Source organism: Salmo trutta, chromosome 12 (assembly GCF_901001165.1).
Source record: "Salmo trutta chromosome 12, fSalTru1.1, whole genome shotgun sequence".
In the NCBI taxonomy this organism is placed as follows: domain Eukaryota; kingdom Metazoa; phylum Chordata; class Actinopteri; order Salmoniformes; family Salmonidae; genus Salmo; species Salmo trutta.
Genome location: NC_042968.1, coordinates 25,432,720 through 25,449,356, shown reverse-complemented (window position 1 = coordinate 25,449,356; position 16,637 = coordinate 25,432,720). Strand labels below are relative to the sequence as shown.

Below are 16,637 nucleotides of genomic sequence, written 5' to 3'. Positions count from 1 at the left end.
ATGTATGCGCGCACACACACACACACACACACACAGACACAGAGCTGATGAATCAAAACAATGTAGACATACTGTCGTCAGTGCAGATCCACCCACACATCCTTATAGGAAGCGTTTGCCAGGGTGTGTAGGCTGCAGCAGTGCCCCTCTCCCCTCTCCAGTGTTCCCACAGGGTCTCTCTGTCCTTGTTTTAATCAACCCTGGCCCCCTGGCTACCAACACGCAGGTGTTGCTTCCTCATCCCAACAATGAGCCCTCAAACGGAAGTAATGAATCCAATTACTTTGTCTTCTCCAAGAGAGCAGCCAGGTGTGGGCCTGCATAGCCCCCAATTCATTACAGCATATATCAAACAGCACATTCATTCAGCTACTCCAAAAAGGCAAACGTCCTTCTTGCATAACATATTTTTAAGGGTAGAGAATGCCATGGAGTTGACAAATAAGTATGAGCGTGCACTCAGTAGTTTGCTCTACTCTACATTGTTGTAATACCTCTGCCCATAGACCTACAGTCTGAAAGAGAAACAACCATCTTCCACAGCTTCTTGGAAGGTAACCTGGATTTCCCATAATGATGAGCTCATTATTGTGAAAATGGCAGCTGCAGCCCCGTGGTCAGAAGAAACAGCAGCAGACTCACTCACCTCAGCTTCCCGATGAAACTCTCCCCCCCTCGAGACAGATCAGTGGGATCGATGGAGATGAGGTAATTAGATGTTTTGCTCTTCTTTCTCTTCCTTCCAGCTAACAGGAACACCTATGGCAAGAACAAATCCAATTAGCAAAGCAACATCATCAGAAACAACACCATCATCAATAAGCCCTGGGAATTGAGGCTGCAACACCTAAATTAGCCTCATCTAACCAGCTCCACTAAACAATCAAAGCATGTACTCCTTTCACAGCCTGTCACGGTTGATTGGTCGTGCTAATTCACAGTGTCATGATGGTATTTGACACCAGTTTTTGTTCATAGGCAGAGGGCCAAGTGGTGTCAGGATTGATGGTGGCCCTAAAGCAGTGCTGTTCAATTCTGGTCCTGGAGGGCAGAAACACTTCCGATTTTTGTTTCAACCTGGTATATAATTGCACTCACCTGGTGTCCTAGGTCTATATCAGTACCTTATTAGAAGGAGAGGATGAAAAGCAGTAGTTTTTTGGCCATCCAGGACCGACATTGAACAACCCTGTCCTAAAGAGTCACACTTTGCGTTCTATCAGTGTGATAAGCATTTATTCTTCTGCTCCACACTCACCTTCTTCCCATCCTCCCTCTCCAGGTGGAGGTAGTAGGTAGGGTACATGCCTCGGTCCATGCCCTTCTTGTCTCTGGTGATCCTGCACTTCACTGTGATCCCCTGAGGGGCTGGTCTCAGGGTGAACTCCTCCAGGTCGTCCACGTCGATGGCCGGCTCACTGACGGGAGGGGTGGACGCCTTGGCTGCCTCCTGATGGACAGAAAGACATATCAGTCCATGCCACGTTCAAAACATCAGATTACCGGACCTTCAGCTGTTCTGCTTCCCTTCCATTATAAAATGGTAATGGTTATTATAAAACATCCATTGGGGACTGAAACTACATTAGCACATTGTGTTTAAAACCATGAGGCTGTGTAGACGCCATCTGGGTTTCAACAGGGGGTTAGATCCACATGGAAGAACCAGGCAGCGAGCAGACATGATTAACAACCAAACTTATAGTAACAGACAGACTGTCTCAGCAGCTTGGTGACATGGTCAGGTGCTCAGGGTAGCTTCTAATGTCACTCCTGATGTCCGGTGCCTCTCTAAAGCCCACAGTACACTAAGGAGTCACTTCCCCTCAACCTCCTCGAACCACAGGAGACTACACAGCCCACCGCCTCCTCTGACTAGCTCTACCTCTGAGTCAGACAGCAGGAGAGGAAAGAAACAGCAGAGAAAAATAGCCTGTTCTCACACCACATGCAGGTTTAAAATAGTCATACAAATAATAAATCAGCAGTTATTTCGGCATATGACAGAGGACAAGTCAGAAATACCAGAGCTAACCTAAGACTTAGTAGCCTGCCATTTTGTGGACTGTCATTTGTCTTTTCAGGGGGTATTATAAATAGCCTTTCAAAACTGCCAGGGGGCCAAAGGGCCAGGGTATGTCATATGCATGATAGAAAGCCATTCCAACAGGAATATTATATTCCGCTACCAAAGAGTTCAGCAAGGACATGATTTAGAGAGGCATTTTGATATACAAAAGTTTCCCTTTCCCCTCTCAGATGGATTCATGAGACTGCTTATGTTCTGAGATCAGGGGAAAAACTCCCATTTCCATTAGGTAAAACTATTCACATCAGAAGATGTCTGGGCTGCTTCCATGCATCAACAAACTACAGTTCAAATGACAATAATAAAGATACAAAAGAGGAATAGGTTGAGCATAATGTAGCCCAAAACACAAAACTGCTCTGTCGTCATTCCCCAAATTGACTAATGGCTGAGCCCCGCTGAGCAGAGGAACAAAGCAAATAGAGGGTGCATTAGTGCACACTGTGTGTAAAGTAAAAGCTCCATCCAAGAGTCAGGAATCAATAGATGACCACAGAGCATCAGATAGTGTACCTTGCAGGACTTCTTGCTGGTGGCAGAGCCTGGCCGTGTGTTACTATTGAGCTGAGAGGAACTGGAACTGACTTCATCCTCGTCATCCTCCTCTTCGTCAAAGTTCATACTACTAGAAATACCTTCAAACAGAAAATACATAATGTAATGGCATTGTTGTGCTCCTAATAATGCTGTTTGAATAATAACAGAACTGTAAATGCATGCTGCACCATACACAAAGCACTGTACACAAAGACACAACACACAGGAACATAGACACTTAAGCCTCTGTTCTGAAACATCAGTTCATGGAGAGGTTTGGATACACTACTGTCTAAAGGCAGGGTAGTGTTCTGGGTAGAGTCTGAACTGTATAAGGCTCTCTCTCCAACAGGGAAATAACCATGAAAAGCTTCCAATACACACCTGTAGCGTGCTCACTAAAAGCATCACAACATAAGCCTCAGGTCATAGTATACCTGCTGCTTCCTGAATTGGTTGGTTTCCCATGACGATTTTTAAGATAAATGTATCTGTCACTGTACAGTATGTTTTCAGCTATCAAAAGGTGGTGGAAACTGGAAACCTATTTACCAGGAGGGACAAAACAAGTGGAGTACTGTTGATGTTTTTAGTAAGGTGTTATTCATGATGTAATAAGCATGATGTTACTGTTTAGTTGGCTTAGATGTTATTGTTCAGTTGGCAAAGATCTCAGGGGAAAGGAGAACTGTATTTGACAGGTCTTAATGTATAATAAATCCAAGGTTCTCACAATCTCATAATCTCAGACCAATCACTGCATGATTGGAGAGGACAAGTGCCATTCACTCTCTGACCAGTGTTTCAGACCAATCAAAGCCACAGAGGGACTGTACACAGATCAGGCTGGAGGCCAGGGATAGGCCTATATGTATTGATACCTTTCTTAAGCATGGTGACCCTCAGGTCCTGCTTGCCCTGTGGCTGAGCACTGATCACAGCATCTCCCTCACTCCCCTCCTCCACGGCCCAGTGACCCACCGTCATGATCTGGATCTGGCCCTCTTCCTGGAAGGATGCCGGCCCATCGAGTCCTGCCACACCACCACACCCAACCAGCCCCATCAGGCTCAGACCTCCATAGTTGTACAGTAACAGTACTAACACACACATGCATTAGATCATGCACAAACATACTGTTATGTGTCAACACTCACACATAACATGCCTACATGCATGCAAACATGACATGGAGAATGAATGGAAATCTGTTGGAAAAAAACTCATACAGTATAAGTAAATGGAGTCTAGTAGATGACATTTGCCTGGGTAATAGGGGTCATGCAGTAAAATTCAGATTTGAAAGCCTTTGTGGGTTGATGTGGTATATTTTCGGCCTGACTCTTAAGACTTCCGCTGCTTCTTTGCCATTCAATTAGCCTGCGTAACAGGGCAGAACATGATGCCCCTGCTGCTACAGTCAGCTACTGACTCAGCCAATCAAGCACCAGATTACTAGTCCCTTTCACACGAATGGAGTGGTGGGGGCCTCATTTATAAACCGTGCGTATGTACAAAATATACCCCAAATCATGCCTGCGCCAGTTTTCATGCAAAAGTTAACTTGACATGAGAATGTGCTCACCTTCCAGCAAACTTTAGACCATGCGTACACATAAGTATTGTTATTGCAAGCAGGCAAGTGGCCTAGTATTTTGTGCAATTGTGGATTTTTGTATTTATTTTATTTTACCTTTATTTAACTAGGCAAGTCAGTTAAGAACAAATTCTTATTTTCAATGACGGCCTAGGAACAGTGGGTTAACTGCCTTGTTCAGGGGCAGAACGACAGATTTTGACCTTGTCAGCTCAGGAATTCGATCTTGCAACCTTCCGGTTACTAGTCCAAAGCTCTAACCACTAGGCTATCTGCCGCCCTAGATGGACGTTTGTCATATTTCTTCTATTCTTTTTAATGAGCACCTTATGAACTGCATATGCACCAAACTCCCTGTTGTTTTGACAAGTGGCAATTAATCATTCATATTGATTAGGGAGAAATCAGGTTTGTGTGCACTGTTGAAACTAACAACTCAAAAAGCACATGGAAACTGGAAATCATTTTTACATCACTCGTTAGAGGTCAACCTGCTGATGACAACCAGCTACATTTTGTAGTGATGCATTTTGCTTTGGGGGTGTGGCCAAAACAGAAAGAGAAACGCAACACTTATTTGTCAATCACTCATACTGATATCACGTTGAAATCAGTAGAATGAGAAGGGGGAGTCGGGTTACACGTCCTGTTCAAACTAACCTTACTAAAAAAACACACGGAATCTGGGAATAATATGTATATCACCGGTTAGAGGACAACTTGTGGAAGACAGCCAGCTACATTTAGGATTGTTGCAAGTGGGTCGCCAATGAGGAAAGAAACAACACTATTTTGTTAATCAGTCATATCGATATTAATTTGAAATCAATAGAGCAGGGGCAAACATTTGGAGTGTATGCCCTGTATGCCCTAAACTAACACTATTCAAAGGCCACACTGAATCTGAGAATCATTTGTATATCACTGGTTAGAAGAGAATTTGCTGTAGACAGTCATCTAAGTTTTAGAATGTCAGATGGAAGTTGTGAGGATGCCGAAACGGGGAAGGAAATAAATCAGTTGCTTTGTTATTTAACTTCAACAAATCACAACTCGCCATAGGATATCAACAGTGACAAGGGTTAGCTGTTATTTGAGTGATACATCTATGTATTGGTGTGAGGCCAGTGACTTTTATACAGAGAGCATCTCAAATTTTGCCTGCCATTTGAGTTTGAAAACGATAGTAGAATTCGAAGTCCCAAGACCCCCGGTCTAATCTGAGGTAAAAATAATGTGTAATTACCCTCAATTCAATGTAGTCGAAATGTGAGGTTGTGTAATGTAGTAACACATATGGTCTTAGTACAGGACATTAGCGCAAATAATGTAAAATCTAATATGGCACAGAAACCTGAACATTTATGTTAAACTGCAAGATTAAAGACAAGTAAACTGAGGAACATTTTCTCTCCCATGTCTCTCCGGAGCACAATGTCCCTCTCTTTGCCTACCCACACCAGTGATAATTCCCTGAGGTTCTCAACCTCTTAAACACACCACCACAATATGGGAGTGGTTCAATCCTATCACATTTTGGAACCATTCCTATTGGACTCCTAAGGGATTCTATCCTATAGGTTTTTATCTTATAGGATCCTACAGGATTCAAATTCAAGAATCTCCCCAATAAACGATCATATTTTAGAACCAGTCCTATCGGATAAAATCCTCTATGATAGGACCTACAGGATGAAATCCTAGGTTAGGTTCCAAAATGATTTTCTATTGGATTCTAATCGTTTTTTTATTGGATTTGGGGGATTTATAAATGAGGCTTCCTGCTTCATACTGTTTTTCCTCATCCTCTTCTGTCTCATCACCATAGCAGTGCAACAAGCGATTAAATGAGATGAGCCAGATGAAATCACGGCCGGTAAAATGCATATTCTGAAAGAGTGTTTTATTGCTCCCAACTGATTTAGTGACTGTCTTTTTAACACTGTGATTACACAAGAATTACTGCTGCTTTCAGAGCCCTTTGTTAGTGTGGCGTTAGCAAAGCAGCCAACCCTCTTTTCAGAGAGCAGCTGTGTGTGTGTGTGTGTGTCTATGTGTGTGTGTGTGTCTATGTGTGTGTGTGTGTGTGTGTGTGTGTGTGTGTGTGTGTGTGTGTGTGTGTGTGTGTGTGTGACGAGGTAAGCCATCATTCCGTAAGAAGAAAGGGGCCATATCGGTGTTGAACGACGTCGTGGCTCTGGTCTGATTAATCACTAGCCCTGAGTGAATCACATTGGAGGAAAAACAATAGCATTGAACAGATGAGTAAGGATTACAAAAGCATCCTGAGATGACAAACAGCCCTGTTACCTATATCATCTTTACAAGGTAGTGGGCTTCCCATAAACCAGCCTGGAGGGCTCACTCTGTATGCCAGGGATAGGTATCATGTGATCAGAGTGAAATAAAACATCACTGGAAATTAACACATTTCACTGCACCTATCTGGTGTATGTGACAAAAACATGTATTATTATTTATTATATAAATAATTTGACTTTACATTATTTCAGGAGTAGTTTCCTGCATTATTGTGCAGACAACAAAGATAGCGCCAACGGATAAGAGCAACATCTTACGAGTTCCAACCTGACTTTGCTATTAAGTTACTTTTTCGTATTTATCTTTACTTTGTTTCGTAGAGAAAGTTCATACTATTATCACATATGACCGCCATGCAATTCTGGACAGATCAACAGTTACGAATCTCGACTTTGACTTTCATATCCGACTTCAACTCCGACTCAGCTGTTCCCTTGTTCATACTGGACCCCATTCCTTTGCTGCATGGGCAACCAAAACACTGCAGGCGTAGACGTGGCAGACGAGCCGGCATCCTTGTGAGACTGAGACGAATAGAATATTGACCGTCACTCCCCTCCGTTCTATTGGCAAATGTCCAGTCACTCGAGAATAATATGGATGAGCTTCATTCGAGAGCCTTCTATCAGAGAGATTTGAAAAGCTGCAATATTATATGCCTTGCAGAGACGTGGCTAGATGACCATGTATGAGGAACTCAGTGGTTTCTCCAGGCAGCGGCGCGATCGGACGAATGTGGCCTCAGGCAAGTCCGGGGGGGAGGGTGGGTCTCTTCATAAACATCAACTGGTGTGCTGCTTCCAGTGAGAAGGAAATCTAAAGCTTTTGCTCACCAGATACAAAATACCTCATGGTGAGCTGCAGACCCTTTTATCTACCAAGATAATTCTCATCTGTAATTATCACAGTTGTTTACATCCCTCCACAAACCAACACCACTTTGGCACTCAACGAACTGTATGGGGCCATAAACAAACAAGAAACCGCTCACCCAGAGGCAGCGTTTCTGGTGGGCGGAGACTTTAACGCAGGAACAGATCTATGTAGGGTTGGAGGATTGCGGATTTCCTGCTTATTCCCTCCTGATTCAGGGAAACCTCCAACTGGGATTTTAAGAAAACCAGGGAATTTATTGAAAGTTCACGGAATTTTGCAACCCTAGTTCTACCTCACTTTTATCAACACGTCTTCTGCGACACTAGGCGTGCTAAAAAGCTAAACCACTTTTATTCTACTCACAGAAACGCATACAAGCCCCTCCCTTGTCCTCACTTCGGCAAATCTGACCACAACTCTATTCTCCTGCTTGCTTTTTACAAACAAAAGCTCAAACAGGAAGTACCAACGACATGCTCAATATGAAAGTGGTTTGATGAAGCAGACGCGAGGCTACAAGACTGTTTTGCTAGTACAGGCTGGAATATGTTCCGGGTTTCATCCGATAGCATTGAGAAGTTTACCACACCGGTCACAGGCTTCATCAATAAGTGCATAGATGACGTCGTCCCCACAGTGACTATACGAACATATCAAAACAAAAAACCATGGATTACAGACAATATCCACGCAGGGCTAAAGGTTAGAGCTACCGCTTACAAGGAACGGGACACATGGACGCATACAAGAAAGCCCGGTACGACCTCGGATGAGACATCAAAAATGCAAAAGGACAATATAGGAGAAAGGTGGAATCCTATTACACCGACTTCGACTCTTGTCATATCTGGCAGGGCTTACAGACGATAACGTATTACAAAGGAAACCCAGTGAGATGCCCAGTGATGCAGAACGCCCAAATGAGCTAAATGCCTTTTATGCACACTTCGAGGAATACAACACTAAGTCTTGCGTGAAAATCCCAGTACCGAGTCGATGTGCATCAGTACGGGGTAATTGAGGTAGATGTACATATAGGTAGGCAACAGGATGGATAATAAACAGTAGCAGCCGCATTGTGATGAGTCAAAAGAGAGTGCAAAAAGGGTTCCAAGCTCAATTTCACTTCACACTGCCCTCTCCTACCTGGACAAGAGGGAAAATAACTATGTGAGAATGCTGTTCATAGACTACAGCTCAGCGTTCAACATCACATTCCCCTCCAAGCTCATCACCAAGCTAGGTGTCCTGGGACTGAACACCTCCATCTGCAACTGGATGTTGGAATTCCTGACGGGCCGGCCCCAGGTGGTGTGGGTAGGCAACAACACTTCCGCCACGCTGACCCTCAACACGGGGGCCCTTAGGGGTGTGCGCTTAGTCCCCTCCTTTACTCCCTGTTCACCCTCGACTGCATGGCCACGCACGACTCCAACACCAACACCATCATCAATGACTCCTTGCTGTCCCCAGTCCACCTGGCCGTGCTGCTGCTCCAGTTTCAACTGTTCTGCCTGCGGCTATGGAACCCTGGCCTGTTCACCGGATGTGCTACCTGTCCTAGACCTGCTATTTTGAACTCTCTAGAGACAGCAGGAGCGGTAGAGATACTCTGAATGATCGGCTATGAAAAGCCACCTGACATTTACTCCTGAGGTGCTGACCTGTTGCACCATCGACAACCACTATGATTATTAATATTTGACCCTGCTGGTCATCTATGAACATTTGAACATCTTGGCCATGTTCTGTTATAATCTCCACCCGGCACAGCCAGAAGAGGACTGGCCACCCCTCATAGCCTGGTTCCTCTCTAGGTTTCTTCCTAGGTTCTGGCCTTTCTAGGGAGGTTTTCCTAGCCACTGTGCTTCTACACCTGCATTGCTTGTTGTTTGGGGTTTTAGGCTGGGTTTCTGTACAGCACTTTGTACAGCTGATGTAAGAAGGGCTTAAAAATAAATTTAATTGATCAAGTTCGTTGACGACACGACAATGGTAGACCTGATCAGCAACGACGATGAGACAGCCTACAGGGAGGTCAGACTTAGCAGTATGGTTCCAGGACAACAACCTCTCCTTCAACATCAGTAAGACCAAGGAGCTGATCGTAGACTACAGCAAAGAGGGGAAAGCACGCCCCCATCCACATCGACGAGGCTGTAATGTAGCAGGTTGAGAGCTTCATGTTCCTTGGCGTCCACATCACTAAGGACTTACCATGGTCCCACACACCCCACATTCATGGTGGTTAGAGCGTTGGACATGTAACCGAAAGGTTGCAAGATCGAATCCCCGAGCTGACAAGGTAAAAATCTGTCGTTCTGCCCCTGAACAAGGCAGTTAACCCACTGTTCCTAGGCCGTCATTGAAAATAAGAATTTGTTCTTAACTGACTTGCCTAGTTAAATAAAAGGTATATAAAATATATATTTTTATATATTTAAATTCTACAAAAGTTCTATAGCTGCACCATCGAGAGCAACTTGACTTACTGCTTGGTAAGGCAAATGCACTGCCCTCGACCACAAAGCGCTACAGAGGGTGGTGCGAACACCCCAGGACATCACTGGGGCTGAGCTCCCTGCCATCCAGGACCTCTATATCAGGCGGTGTCAAAGGAAAGCCCGAAAAATTCTCAAAGACTCCAGCCACCTTAGCCATAGACTGTTCACTCTACTACCATGTGGCAAACGGTATCGAAGCATCAGCTCTCAGACCAACAGGCTCCGAGACAACTTCTATCCCCAAGCCATACGATTGCTAAATAGCCACAAGACTGCTAAATAGTTTATTAAAATGGTTACCTGGAATATCTGCACTGACAAGTCTATGTACCGTATACACACTATATACACATACTACACTGACACACTCAAACAAAACCCACACAGACACATGCACACACTTTTACACTCATCATATGCTGTTGCTACTCTGTTCTCTTTACTCTTATTATTATCATCTATCCTGATGACAGTCACTTTACCCTGCCTTCATGTATATAATCTACCTCAAATGACTCGTACCTATCTGCACATTGATCTGGTACTGGTACTCCCTGTATATACAGTTGAAGTCGGAAGTTTACATACACCGTAGTCAAATACATTTAAACTCAGTTTTTCACAATTCCTGACATTTAATCCATGTAAAAATTCCCTGTCTTAGGTCAGTTAGGATCACCACTTATTTTAAGAATGTGAAATGTCAGAATAATAGTTGAGAGAATGATTTATTTCAGCTTTTATTTCTTTCATCACATTCCCAGAGGGTCAGACGTTTACATATACTGAATTAGTATTTGGTAGCATTGCCTTTAAATTCTTTAACTTGGGTCAAATGTTTTGGGTAGCCGCCTTCCACAAGATTCCCACAATAAGTTGGGTGAACTTTGGCCCATTCCTCTTGACGGAGCTGGTGTAACTGAGTCAGGTTTGTAGGCTTCCTTGCTCGCATAAGTTTTTTCAGTTCTGCCCACAAATGTTCTATAGGATTGAGGTCAGGGCTTTGTGATGGCCACTCCAATACCTTGACTTGGTTGTCCTTAAGCCATTTTGCCACAACTTTGGAAGTATGCTTGGGGTCATTGTTCATTTGGAAGACCCATTTGCGACCAAGCTTTAACTTCCTGACTGATGTCTTGAGATGTTGCTTCAATATATCAACATAATTTTCCTGCCTCATGATGCCATCTATTTTGTGAAGTGCACCAGTCCCTCCTGCAGAAAAGCCCCCCCACAACATGATGCTGCCACCCCTGTGCTTCACGGTTGGGATGGTGTTCTTCGGCTTGCAAGCCTCCCCCTTTTTCCTCCAAACATAATGATGGTCATTATGGCCAAACAGTTATATTTTTGTTTCATCAGACCAGAGGACATTTCTCCCAAAAGTATGATCTTTGTCCCCATGTGCAATTGCAAACCGTAGTCTGGCTTTTTTAATGGCGGTTTTGGAGCAGTTGCTTCTTCCTTGCCGAGCGGCCTTTCAGGTTATGTCGATATAGGACTCGTTTTACTGTGGATATAGATACTTTTGTACCTGTTTCCTCCATCATCTTCCCAAGGTCCTTTGCTGTTGTTCTGGGATTGATTTGCACATTTCGAACCAAATTACGTTCATCGCTAGGAGACAGAACGCGTCTCCTTCCTGAGCGGTATGACGGCTGCGTGGTCCCATGGTGTTTATACTTGCGTACTATTGTTTGTACAGATGAACGTGGTACCTTCAGGTGTTTGGAAATTGCTCCCAAGAATGAACCAGACCTGTAGAGGTCTACAATTCTTTTCGGAGGTCTTCGCTGATTTCTTTTGATTTTCCCATGATATCTAGCAGAGAGGCCTTGAATTTAAAGGTAGGCCTTGAAATACATCCACAGGTACCCCTCCAATTGACTCAAAATATGTCAATTAGTCTATCAGAAGCTTCTAAAGCCATGACATAATTTTCTGGAATTTTCCAAGCTGTTTAAAGGCAGTCAACTTAGTGTATGTAAACTTCTGACCCACTGGAATTGTGATACAGTGAATTTATAAGTGAAATAATCTGTCTGTAAACAATTGTTGGAAAACTTGTGTCATGCACAAAGTAGATGTCCTACCCGACTTGCCAAAACGATATTTTTTTAACAAGAAATTTGTGGAGTGGTTGAAAAACACGTTTTAATGACTCCAACCTGTCAGGTGCGTTGTAAAAGCTAGACCGAGGCACAGCGGGTATCATGCTCATCTTCTTTATTTATTATAAAGAGAACACTTATACAAAATATAAACTAACGCCAAACAACAGTTCCGTAAGGACACAAGCACTATACGAAAAACAACCACCCACAAAAACACAGGAAAAAACAGGCTGCCTAAGTATGGCCTCCAATCAGAGACAACAAAAGACACCTGCCTCTGATTGGAAGCCATACCTGGCCACACATAGAAAGAGAAACATAGAAATGGAAAACTAGAACCAAAATCCCCTAGAACCAAAAACCCCAAAACACACAAAACAAACACCCCCTGCCACGCCCTGACCAACTATAATGACAAATAACCCCTTTTACTGGTCAGGACGTGACACAACCTAAGTGTATGTAAACTTCCGACTTCAACTGTAGCTCCATTCTTGTGTATACTTATTCCTCGTGCTACTATTTTTTTATTATTATATATTTTTAAAATCTGCATCGTTGGGAAGGGCTCGTAAACAAGCATTTCAGACAGCCACTGGCAATTTATTTTATTTTAAATTATTTTTTAATTGAACCTTTATTTAATTAGGCAATTCAGTTAAGAACAAATTCTTATTTACAATGACGGCTTACATCGGTCAAACCCGGACAACGCTGGGCGCTGCCCTATGGGACTCTCAATCACGGCCGGTTCTGATACAGCCTGGAATCGAACCAGGGTGTCTATACTGACGCCACAAGCACTGAGAAGCAGTTCCTTAGACAGCTGCGCTGTTCGGGAGCCCAGAAATACATACAGTATACTATACAGTATACAGATTTGATTATTGAAACTCAGAAGTTGAGAGAGATATCAAAGTGAGAGAGGGAGCACAATTTCACACTTCCATTTCAATCCATGCTGCTTACGTATGAAGTCTGTATCAAGGCCAAGGAACGTTTCAGCAGCCACTAAGGTGTTTACTTGGCAGGCAGAGAGGACCGACTTCTCTAACATCATTACTCAGATTAGATTTTGGACAGACTTAGCACCTGAGTGCACGCTTCACTTCTCTGTAAGGGCAGCTTGATTAGCTTTAGAATGCCACTATGTGCCACCAGAGATGGAAACATGAACAGAACCGAGTCCAATCCAGCTTGAGGAGGTTTGAAAGGATGAGTGTGTGAATGAGAGAGACGCATACAGCCAGGTACCTGATGGAGCATGAGGAAGAGGCATCTTAACATTGACTTTTTAGAGCTCAATTCATTTAGACAATACAGCAATATAATACAGCTATCAAAGGAGATCAATTGGGAGACAAATATGTGGTCTGGTGGCCATGCAACTAATTTCACATGCAATCTGTTTTACTCTACATGATACCAAAGTGGTATCTCTTGCTCTGCACAACACTCTCACATGGTGCATTTCATTCTGGCACAAGAGATGAAACTTCCTCCTCATTGAAAACCTGAGGATTTCAATTGGATCGTTTCATTTCCATCACGGTAGGAGACAGAGCTGAGCCAGATGGAGACGTGCTGTACAGTTGGCCAACAGACAGAGAGAGAGGACCATGCATGCTGCTGTAGCCTGTCTGTCTCTCTGTCTGTCTCTCTGTCTGTCTGTCTGGAGGCAGCAACAGCAAGCCTGACCTTTGTGCTTTCCCTTCCTCTCCTTCTTGCCGCTGCCTGTCTGCGGGGTGGAGCTGGTCGATGCCTTGCCCTTTTTGGCTGAGCGAGGAGCCTGGTTGTCCGCTACCACCTCCACCTCCTCATGTTCAGCTTCTTGCACTACGCACAGCACGGCAGGAGCCAGCGGACAGAGGGAGTTAGCAGGCAGGTGGGGGGAAATGATGAAGATACAAATGAAGTAAGAGACTAAACAGAAGGGTACTGTCAGTTAAGGTTAGCCTATAGGGAAAGAGAAAGAACAGGTAAAGACAGAGTTAGCAGAGGGCACTTTGCAAGGTTATAGGAAGCAGACGCAGAGGCCTTTTTCTTGCCTGGGAGAGAACACTGTTTATCGCCTCATGTCAAACAGGTCATGAATGTGCTAGCTCTGTGGAAATTGCAAATGCACAGTGCACGCTCCTCCCAGCAACAACATGTTCCAGGATTAGATGATAACAAATGCATACTGTAGCTACAGTCCCTTGAAATTGGCACTTTGATTCTAACATGTTTATCTTAATCTTATCAACTGCTTGGTTGCCTTAGTATTTCCCTTACAGCCTCCTCTGAATATCCAGTGGTATGTGTCTATTCTCGTAAGAATTCGGAGCCCAGATCCATCACCGCGGAGACATTCACAGTCTCATTGTGGGAACCCATTTCTCTTCTAATTATTCCAAACAGCTTCAAGGGGAATAATAGAGCAAATGCTTCAAAAGCTCTGAGCAGAGAGGGATGGAGAGCTGTATTCATGACCTAAAGGTACTGTTAGCATATATGGAAACTAACAACTGGTAGGGCTACATACTCTGTTTCAGATAAGCATGAGCCTGAAGTCAGTTTCTGAACTAGTTCAATTAAATCGGTTTAGTCCACCTAAAATATTCTGTTAACAATGTCACTCAATATTTGGGGTGGTCAATAATATACAAATATTTTCCAGGTTTTTCTGCTTTATGATTTATCTACTGGATGCTAATCTTATTTATAGCAGAAGAAACATGCTATTTACAGTGGCAAGAAAAAGTATGTGAACCCTTTGGAATTACCTGGATTTCTGCATAAATTAGTCCTAAAATCTTATCTGATCTTCATCTAAGCCACAACAATAGACAAACACAGTCTGCTTAAACTAATAACACACAAACAATTATACGTTTTCATGTCTTTATTGAACACACCGTGTAAACATTCACAGCGCAGGGTGGGAAAAGTATGTGAACCTTTGGATTTAATAACTGGTTGACCCTCCTTTGGCTGCAATAACCTCAACCAAACATTTTCTGTAGTTGTGGATCAGACCTGCACAACGGTCAGGAGGAATTTTGGACCATTCCTCTTTACAAAACTGTTCCAGTTCAGTAATATTCTTGGGATGTCTGGTGTGAACCGCTCGAGGTCATGCCACAGCATCTCAAATTGGGTTTAGGTCAGGACTCTGACTGGGCCACTCCAGAAGGCGTATTTTCTTCTGTTGAAGCCATTCTGTTGTTGATTTACTTCTGTGCTTTTTGTCGTTGTCCTGTTGCATCATCCAACTTCTGTTGAGCTTCAATTGGCAGACAGATAGCCTTACATTCTCCTGCAAAAGGTCTTGAAAAACTGTTGATAAACTCATTTTTCCGTAAATGATAGCAAGCTGTCCAGGCCCTGACGCAGCAAAGCAGCCACAAACCATGATGCTCGCACCACCATACTTTACAGTGGGGATGAGGTTTTGAAGTTGGTGTGCTGTGCCTTTTTTTCTCCACACATAGTGTTGTGTGTCCTTCCAAACAACTCAACTATAGTTTCCTCTGTCCACAGAATATGTTGCCAGTAGCGCTGTGGAACATCCAGGTGCTCTTTTGCGAACCTCAGACGTGCAGTAATGTTTTTTTGGACAGCAGAGGCTTGTGGTGGTTCATTTCGTTACTATCAAATGAGGAGAGACAAACATCACACAAGTCAGAGTCATACTTAAACTAAATCTTTAAATCACTTATTAATAATGGAGCAGGTCAATACAACACAAACACATAAAGTGAATCGATTGAGTGCTCTACGATAATGATGGCTGGTCATGGCTGGTCGACGATTCACGATCAAATGACGAATTTGATCAACCTACATGACGAATAACAGATATATAGAACGAGTCACAACGTTAAGATTTGTATGAAAGATACCTATAATACATAGCAGACAGTATCTGCTGTGTCAACAGTTTTCAGCGTCTGTCCCTCCGACTCCTAACTGGAACCATCTCTCCCTGGTACGGTATAGAACAGAAACATTAACTCATGCTCTGGAATGGTCTTTAGATTTTATCACCCAAAAGACATTGTAAATCTCCTGTCAGTGTTATCTCTCAGAGGCCTCAGTAGAACACACACACAATAGTTAACAGAATACTCTATTCTGTTGCATAAAACAACCATTTGATGCAATAAAAGTATTTTAACATAGTCTTGCAATTTTTCCACCATAGGCTTCTTCCGTGGTGTCCTCCCATGAACACCATTCTTGTTTAGTGTTTTACGTATCGTAGATTCGTCAACAGAGATGTTAGCATGCTCCACTGGGATTCTCTGCCTCTAACCCTATTACAGGGGCTGAGTCACTGGCTTATTGGTGTTCTTCCATGCTGTCCCTAGGAGGGGTGCGTCACTTGAGTGGGTTGAGTCACTGACGTGGTCTTCCTGTCTGGGTTGGCGCCCCCCCTTGGGTTGTGCCGTGGCGGAGATCTTTGTGGGCTATACTCAGCCTTGTCTCAGGATGGTAAATTGGTGGTTGAAGATATCCCTTTAGCGGTTTGGGGGCTGTGCTTTGGCAAAGTGGGTGGGGTTATATCCTTCCTGTTTGGCCCTGTCCGGGGGTATCGTCGGATGGGGCCACAGTGT

The 16,637-nt window shown here is 43.6% G+C and overlaps 1 protein-coding gene across 4 annotated transcripts in view; it reads right to left on the bottom strand.

The window, feature by feature from the left end:
• Positions 1-16,637, bottom strand: part of LOC115203242 (tubby protein) — a 103,235-nt gene that overhangs the window by 5,196 nt on the left and 81,402 nt on the right. For 3 of the 4 annotated variants that reach the window (XM_029767756.1, XM_029767758.1, XM_029767757.1), the window contains exons 4-8: positions 13,738-13,875; positions 3,508-3,660; positions 2,603-2,724; positions 1,259-1,450; positions 647-759 (exon numbers count right to left, since the gene is read on the bottom strand). In XM_029767756.1, the coding sequence (XP_029623616.1) occupies positions 647-759; positions 1,259-1,450; positions 2,603-2,724; positions 3,508-3,660; positions 13,738-13,875 (718 nt within the window). The remainder of the gene's footprint in view (positions 1-646; positions 760-1,258; positions 1,451-2,602; positions 2,725-3,507; positions 3,661-13,737; positions 13,876-16,637) is intronic. The other variant, XM_029767759.1, reaches the window with a different exon arrangement.